At 45.1% G+C, this 8,176-nt stretch overlaps 1 protein-coding gene across 1 annotated transcript in view; it reads left to right on the plus strand.

The window, feature by feature from the left end:
- Window positions 1-6,714, plus strand: part of Efhc1 (EF-hand domain containing 1) — a 35,695-nt gene extending 28,981 nt beyond the window's left edge. The window contains exons 10-11 of the mRNA XM_005369569.2: window positions 4,851-5,061; window positions 6,492-6,714. Of these exons, the coding sequence (XP_005369626.1) occupies window positions 4,851-5,061; window positions 6,492-6,563 (283 nt within the window). The 3' untranslated portion in view covers window positions 6,564-6,714. The remainder of the gene's footprint in view (window positions 1-4,850; window positions 5,062-6,491) is intronic.
- Window positions 6,715-8,176: the final 1,462 nt, after the last annotated feature.

The following is an 8,176-nucleotide window of genomic DNA, read 5'->3' on the forward strand; positions in this document are numbered from 1 at the left end:
CGCCCGGCGGTATAATTATTTTCTCTAAAGAACTCTCCTTGCCAGTCTTTAGTCCCAGGCCTGTGGTCTGGCTGCTCTGGGCTTCGAGCATGCCTGACGGATGTGGTGAAGCCATGTCTTGAAAACAAAGTAAAACGAATCTGAGGATGTAGCTCAGAAGGAGAACATTCGCCTAGCGTGTGTGAGGTCTCGTGTTTAATCTCCACTATTGCAAAAGTGCATAGATAAGAAACAGATCGCATCTTAATTAACAGAGGTTATCAACTGGTTTATGAAATGAATGATAAATATTTAAAGAAAAGAAAGAGTTCTGACTAAGCCACAGGACCAGAGAAGTCAAAGGGTTCTTACTGCATCATAGTAATATGGAGCCAAGGCCCATGTCTTGATTATAAACCTGTTCATTCTCTTGCTTATGAGATTTTTCTCGAGTGGGATTTCAAGTCCTTCACAGGTGACTTGACACGATTCGGTGAGAGGCTTAATCCAGATACCCGAGGGTGAGGGTTGTGGCGCTCTCCCTTCTTCCTTTAACATTCGTCTCTCCACCCTGGTTCGTGAGAACTGCAGAAATAGAGTGGCTGTCTAGGAAAGTGGGAGGCTGCATGGTGTGCTCTAAGGGCCCACTTGGTATTCATGGCCATTATGTTCAATTCAACTCCTTCTCAAAAGGGTCCCTTCTATTCTCCCGTGTCTGTGCAAATACCAGTGGGTCCTGGGAGCTATTTGCTTAAGCGCGCTACCAGCAAAATCTTATTTTATATTAGCAGTGAGGGAAAGTACACTAGGGGCTCCAAGACCTCTACAACCATGAAAGTAAGGGGGAAAGCGGGATTTGGATTGAGAGGGCTGCTGCTTTTCGTGTTTCTGTCCTTCCTCCCTCCAGCTGTTCTCTGGGAGAGGAAATGCTTGAAGAAGACGTAAATCCTGGGGTGTGTTCAGACCCTTCCAGCTTTGGCCCTTTATGTATCCCAATCTACAATAAACCCTACAACAGGCTTCAGCTTGAAGTTCTTAGGGAGTCTAGGATCTCCTTTGCGATTTAAAAAAAATATTATTTTATGTATAAGGATGTTTTGCTTGCACATGTCTGTGTGTCTGGCACCCAGAGAGCCTAGAATAAGGCACAGGAGCCCCTAGAATCGGAGCCATAGTTGGTTGTGAGCCATTATCCAGGGGCTGAGAACTGAATCTGGGACCTCTGAAATAACAGCTAGAGTCTTAACCACTGAACCATCTCTCCAGGTCTTTCTTTGTGAAAGATTTTGTGAACTCACATTTAAGGATAAAAACCATGTATGTGCCTCATCAGCTCACTTTGAACACAACGTCTTTCTCTATGGCCAGTAGGAATACACATCTGTCGAGAGCCAGGTAGTCTCTTCTACTCTCCCATCATCTTCAAGTCCCAATCCTTGATGATCGCTTCGCAATTCCAATATGAAATCAAGGACTGGGGAGATGGCTCCCCACAATTGAGAGCACAGCCTGTTCTTTCAGAGAGCCCAGGTTCAGTTCAGTCCAGTTCCCAGCACACACAGGATGGCTCACAATGATCCCTCACTCCAGTTCCAGTGGAGCTGATGCTGTCTTCTGACCTCCAGGGGTACCAGACTTCACACATGTGGTACACACACATTCACACAGTCAAAATACTCATATGCATTAAATACGTAAGCCTTAAAAAAAAAAGCCAAATGTGAGATAAAGCAACAGAGTGGGCCCTTCCCCAGTTCTCCCGTCTCTACTTCAGAATGTCCATGCTTTCATCCCTTTTCACCTTTTCCAAGTGCAAGGCTACAGTTGTGCATCTGTGACCATTTCCACCCTGCCCACTTGAGAATCTGGACTCTTTCCATGAATTGCTTTCCTGAAGGTCATCGATGGCTTTCAAACAAAGTAGTCTCACTTGCTCGTTAGTTGCGCAGATATTTGAGCTTGTTCCTGTATCTGACCTTACATTGATACCAGCTTAAGCAAATATGTGAGACAATAGGGGGCTGTGAGCTAGAGCAGAGGCTGGACAGCTTTTTGTCTGCAGAGGCTCGGATACTGGGTGATTCAGTCAGAGCATCTCTTGGAAATACCCAGCCCCACCCTTCCAGCACGAAAGCAGCCACAGACAAAGGAAAATGAATAGGAGTGGGTGTGTTCCAATAGATCTTCCCAAATAAAGAGTAGTCTTCAGCTGGATTGGGCCCGTCCCATAGTTTCCTGACCCCTCCACTCCCAGTTAGCTAGTTTGGTGTACAAGCAGTAAATTGCTTTTTACCACCTTCCTTTGAAGACTGGGGAGTCAGAGTCTGGTATCCCCTCTGAGAGCCCATCAGGTATGTATTTCTATTTACGTCATCCAGGTTGCTGTTTCTCAAGATCTTGGGTTTGTCCTTGTGCTTGGTCCTCTAAACTCACTAGACCTTACAAGTGTGAGTCACTCTCTGCCCTAGCCATTCTGAATTGATGCCTGTGTTCTTTTCCGTCTGTTTACGGTACCTTTTGAAACACTGGTTACATACAACTGAAAAGCCATTTGTCACTTCCTCTCCCAGCACCCCTGATCTTCCTCTCCTAGGCTTTCTCTTATTCTCTCCTAGGCTTGAGATATGGAGCTGTGGTGACATGGGAAACACCAGCTCCATGCTCGGTACAGGAGGCTATCCAAATGGGTTAGCTCCGCCCTTTTCTCCTTACAGGAACCTTATATTTTAAACCATATCCCAAAGCTACCCTCTGTTGACTAGGACTCTCTCTCTTTCTCTCTCTCTCCCTTCCAACAGGTTTTCTCTGTGTAACAGTCCTGGGTCTATCCTGGAACTCACTCTGTAGACCAAGCTGGCCTTAAACTCAGAGATCCGCCTGACTCTGCCTCCCGAGTGCTGGGATTAAAGGTGTGTATGGCCACCACTGTCCTTCTAGACTCTTAAGAGTTACAGTTCTGAGCTGCTGGACTGAATTCAGGTCTTCCCCAAAACAGGATACAATTTTAACTGCTAAGTCATTTCTCCAGCCTTGTTTTTTAATTTATTTTAAAATATATATTAGTATGTTTTGCCTGTATATATGTGCATCACATGGGTGCTTGGTGCCCAAGAGGCCAGGAAGAGGCATTGGAACCCCTGTAACTGGAGTTACAAGTGGTTGTGAGCCACCATGTGGGCGCTGGAAACAGAACCCAAGTCTTCTGCAAGAATAACAAATGCTTTTGGCTACTGAGTCCAGCCTCCTACTCTGCATCTCTTCCCTTTAAAAGCAGTTTTCTTAAACAAAAAAAATTTCAAATATATCTTTTTATACTTCTGTAGGTTTTAGACAAAAGCTAGCACACAATACACACTAAGGTTCCTCAAATCTCTCGCTAACATCACATTATCTGTATTACTTGATTAAAGTGTAAATTATTTAGTGCATTTCCTCCTTTTGGACAGCTTGGCTGTTGAGAACAGTCTTTCTGAAGAGTCCATGGCTCTTTCTCAGGGTATATTGTTTGAAATTCACTGCTAGGAGCTGGTCTTGGTGGCGCAAGCCTTTAATCCCAGCACTCAGAAGGCAGAGGCAGGTAATCCCAGTGAATTAGAGGCCATTCTTGTCTACACAGTTTAGGCCAGCTAGATCTTTACAGTAAGACTATGCCTCAAAATAAATAAATCAATAAATCAATCAATCAATAAATAAATAATGTATTTGGTAGATTTTTGTTTCTTCTTTCCGAAAAGACCCTGAGAGACCACACTACTTTCCCCTGCCTCAGAGCCCACAATGGCAGCTGCAGGCTACAGTGGAATCTAGGGCTGGGGAGATGGCTCAGCACACAACCAACTGGCATCCTGAAACCATCTCCCTCTGGCTCTGAGGGACCAGACGCCTTCTTCTGGATGTGTGCACAACCACACACAAGTGAATGGTTAAGAAACAGAATGAACCAGGAGCTAAGCCACGCTGTTTTACTCAGTGAGGTTCTGAATATTATCCGTCAGAAGAGCAGAGAAGGCCTGGGGGAGTCAGGGTTTCACGGTCACGGAGGGAGGGACTCAGTGAGAGGGAATTAGCATATGAAATTGTTAGTAACGGGACAGAACACAATTTCTGATCTTGCCTCTGTTGGGGTATCAGGACTATGTCATAGCATCTTCTCATCACTGAGAAACATATGCTTACAGGAGGTGGGGGTAACTTCTGAATGTATTTTGCTCTGAAAGGATTTAGGAATGTGAGGGGGTCTTCTCTGGCACCAACATCCTCAGTTTTAGAACCAGCTTTGTACTCAGAGGAAGTACAAATTGAGCTTCTACTTACTGTCCTGTTGGGAAGGGACAGACATCCCTCTTCCTAATGCTCTGCTGCTGATCTCTCCATGGTTTCAACAATGCAAAGCCTACACTCCTGCCCATCCTCTAGAGCAATCTCTAAGTTCCCTTTGATGGCCTTTTATAACTCACTGAGAATTGAAGGGAGGGTGAGAGATTCCTGTCTGCATAGTGACATGCAGAACTTCTAAGCACTCAGGCACTTGGGTTTGGATGAGGCAATGTTAGTCTGCAATGCTAGAGGCCAATGAGATTCCCACAAATAGCAAATAGGGAATGGCAGAATATGAGACCAGGCACTTTGTGGTGGAGTGATTTAACTCATGGCAAGAAGCCGTTCAAACACTGTCCTAGATCAGCCCTTACAATGTGGTGGTCAGCCACTAGCAACAGCCAGTCGGCTGGTTTTTGTTTTGCTTTTCTTAAAAAAAAAATGCTTTGCAGATTTCACCAATTAATAGCCTTGGTCACTGAGGTATGATTAGTCAAGAATGAATATATATATATATATATATATATCCGGTCCTTTCCTCCTTTTCTTTACAGCCAGCAAGCTATGGAAGAACCCAAGGAACAGGACCTGGAGACCCTGATAGACACCATCCAGATGCACCTGAAAGACCATTCCTGCCAAGATAACCTCCGCGAAACGTTTCAGATATATGACAAGGAGGGTTCTGGATACGTAGACAAAGAGACGTTCTTTAAAGTCTGTGACACTCTTAACATCCCAGTCAATGACTCTTTGATTAAAGAGGTCAGTATGAACTGTGGCTTGGGCTGACTGCCGAGACTAAGCGCTGGTCATTCCTCCCTAAGGAGTTACAAGAATCAGATCTCCCATCCTGTCCTGAGAACGGGGGTGGGATTTCCCATGTGGCAGCATCAACTTCCTTTTCAAATTGTTGCTGCAGGGTGTATGTATCGTAAGATGGGGCTGGAAACCCAGAGCAGACAAGTTGCTAGACTAACATGTTAGGGTTAGAGGGTAGTAGAGGTGATCCCGCGGCACCAGCTGCCAAGAAGGGACCCGAAGATAAGTTAATGAATGGATATTGCAGGCTGTGAGATCCCTCAAAGCCAGCCCATCAGTAGGTCTGTCATGGAAGTTGATATGACCACTGCCTGAGGTAGCAGTGTCTGTATGATAACATGACTCCTACAGATGGGGTAAGGGATGGAAGTGTTCCTCCTAGAATGTTCATAGTTGTTAAATAAGGGTGTCATTTATTCATTACAAATCCCACTAGCCAGAACTCCCTTGGAAGTCAGAAGAAAATCCATTCCCCCCACCACCAAGACTCTAGATTAATATCAAGACATGCTCATTGACTACGAACATGGGGGCTTTATTGACCTTCTTGAAGGTTTTCAAGCAAGAGAAATGTTTGGAAAATAAGGTTCATTTAGGAAATGGTTTTGTTGAAGTAACTAGGTTAAGATGGAGGGTTTTGTTTGGTCTCTTTAAATGTTTGGTCTCTTGAGACAGAATGTTATCAAGGCGTACGAAAGGTCAGATGGGAGGGTACCTGTTCATGTGGGCCAAACACCCAGTTAGCTCTGGAAGTCTTTGATTGACAGCATGGCTAATTCACTTTTTAATTTTCAAGTCATTTGTACTGGGAGACATGGGAGCAGACATGGGAGAGGCACTGTAGCCATTCGGAAGTGGGGCAAGGAGGGCAGATCTGCATGACGCACAGACACCCGTAGCCAATCACTATTGAGTCCCAGGGACAGTTAAAGAGGAGATATAACTAGATACTTCTACTAGGCTGTAATAGCAGGAGGCTGTTGTTTAGGAGTGTTTAGTTTTGAAGGGGGAAAATATTAATACTTGGAATATAGCAATAAAAGCAATTTTGAAGCTGGGTCTGCTGGAGGATCATGAGTTCAAGGTCAATGGTGGCTACAAAGTGAGGTGCTGCCTCAGAAGATAAAAAAGGAAAGCACTTGATACCAACACCCTTATAAATATGGATATTCCTGCTGTGCTTTCACTATGTATACTATGGGGCTCAATGCCTGACCTGCCTTCCAGGATCACAGGATTATTCCGAGTCAGCTGAGATATAAAGCCTGAACTTTGTTTGGGTTGGCAAAAACTGGGGCTCTTTATACGTAAGTGCGCTCCGCAGTTAAGCCGAAGGGAGCCCTGCCTTACCTGCCCTCTTTGTTCCCTTGCAGTTAATCAGGATGTGCACCCACGGAGAAGGCAGGATTAACTACTATAACTTTGTTCGAGCTTTCTCCAACTGACCTGAATGAGAGAATGCGATATAAATCTTTGACACTGAGCTGATGTCAAGAAACCTGCTTTGTATTTATCGTACAAGCATTCACGTCACTCGGTTTTGGCTCTTCTATTTCACTATTGCTGAAGTCTAAAATAAATTGATTTTTCAAAGAATGGAAGACCGGTGCCTTATTTGGAGTGGCAGAGGTACCATGGTAGTTTTAGCTTATGGGGTCCAGGGGGTTCTAGGATTCGCCAAACAGTATCCTGAATATGTCTGTATCGGTGCTTGGGATGAGGCTAACATCTGAATTGGTAGACTAGTAAAATAAACTCCAGAGTAAGCAGACCCTCAGCAGTAATTTGCAAGCCTGAAACACAAACTGACCCACCCCTGAGTAAGAGAATCCCCCTGCCTGGCTGCCTTTAAACTGCCACACAGCCTTCTCTGGCCCTCAGATGCAAACCTGTCGTGTACTGAGCGTGCGGCCAACAGACTGGAGCCGGACCCTGAGCTAGGTTCAGCTTGCAGACTCAGCCTACACACGCACATACACTACCTCATACCACACCACGGCACACACAATTAGTTTTCTGATTCTTTGGGAAGCTTAATATGGACGTAGAAGGATGAAGAACAGGAGCGATGGTAGACTTCTCTGGAAACACCTGGAACGTCAAAAATAAGGTTCACAGCAGCACTGTCGCTGCTGCCCAAGGGCCTCTCTCCCCACCCATCCGCTTCCCTCCATGTCGTAGGGAAATATATGACATGCTTTTCAGAGTGTAATTCTAAGTCCATCAGTAGAGTAAAAACTGGGGGCTTGAGGTCTGGCTCAGGGGGAGAATACTTTCATAGTACATACAAGAACCAACAATACCATCAAAAACAAAGTTTAAAAAAATGGAATAGAGAATAGTGCGGAGTACATAGCAGGGCGCCTATTTTCATAAAATCTGTGTGTTTACTGGGATACAATGTAAGCATCTTTAGAAAAGAATTCCTTTTAGACAGCCTCACCTAGATGAGGGGCAGGGCAAGACTAGTAACACTTTCGGGCTCTCCAGTGAGCTCAGATTGACAGCCATCGACATTCTTCTATGAAACAGCCATGCTAGATTCTTCCCAGTCACCCAAAACATGCAAAGGTGAGGATGAAGTCATACAGGACCAGAATGCCCAGGTCCTCTCAGAATTACCGGGGGCAGGGGAGGGCTCCCTGGTTTTGCCTTTTGCAAGGCGTTAAGACACATCGAAGTAGCTTGTCCAAAGGGTTCCTTTCAGTTCTAGGCTATCTCGGGAAGAAACCACGTTCACTTCCTCCCATCATTTCTAGCTGTTTGAAGTTTTATTTTTCAGTGCTTTAGAAAATCTGTTTTAGTCTAAATTAGCCAAGCTTCATCCGATTTGCTCCATCCAGTCCTGCCCCAGGCCTGGGAGCCTTCAATACAGAGTGTGCCAGACAAGTAGAGTCCTCCTCTGGCTGCTGCAACCCTTCTCTCAGCTTTGGAATAGCTAAGAATATCCAGAAAGCTGGAGAAGCAACGTAGCATTTCTTTCATTGGTTAGTGATATCATTTGTAACCAGGGCTGGCTAAGTGGCGTGTGCCAAATTCTGGCTTATTCTCTCACACA

Source organism: Microtus ochrogaster, unplaced genomic scaffold (assembly GCF_000317375.1).
Source record: "Microtus ochrogaster isolate Prairie Vole_2 unplaced genomic scaffold, MicOch1.0 UNK52, whole genome shotgun sequence".
Classification (NCBI taxonomy): Eukaryota; Metazoa; Chordata; class Mammalia; order Rodentia; family Cricetidae; genus Microtus; species Microtus ochrogaster.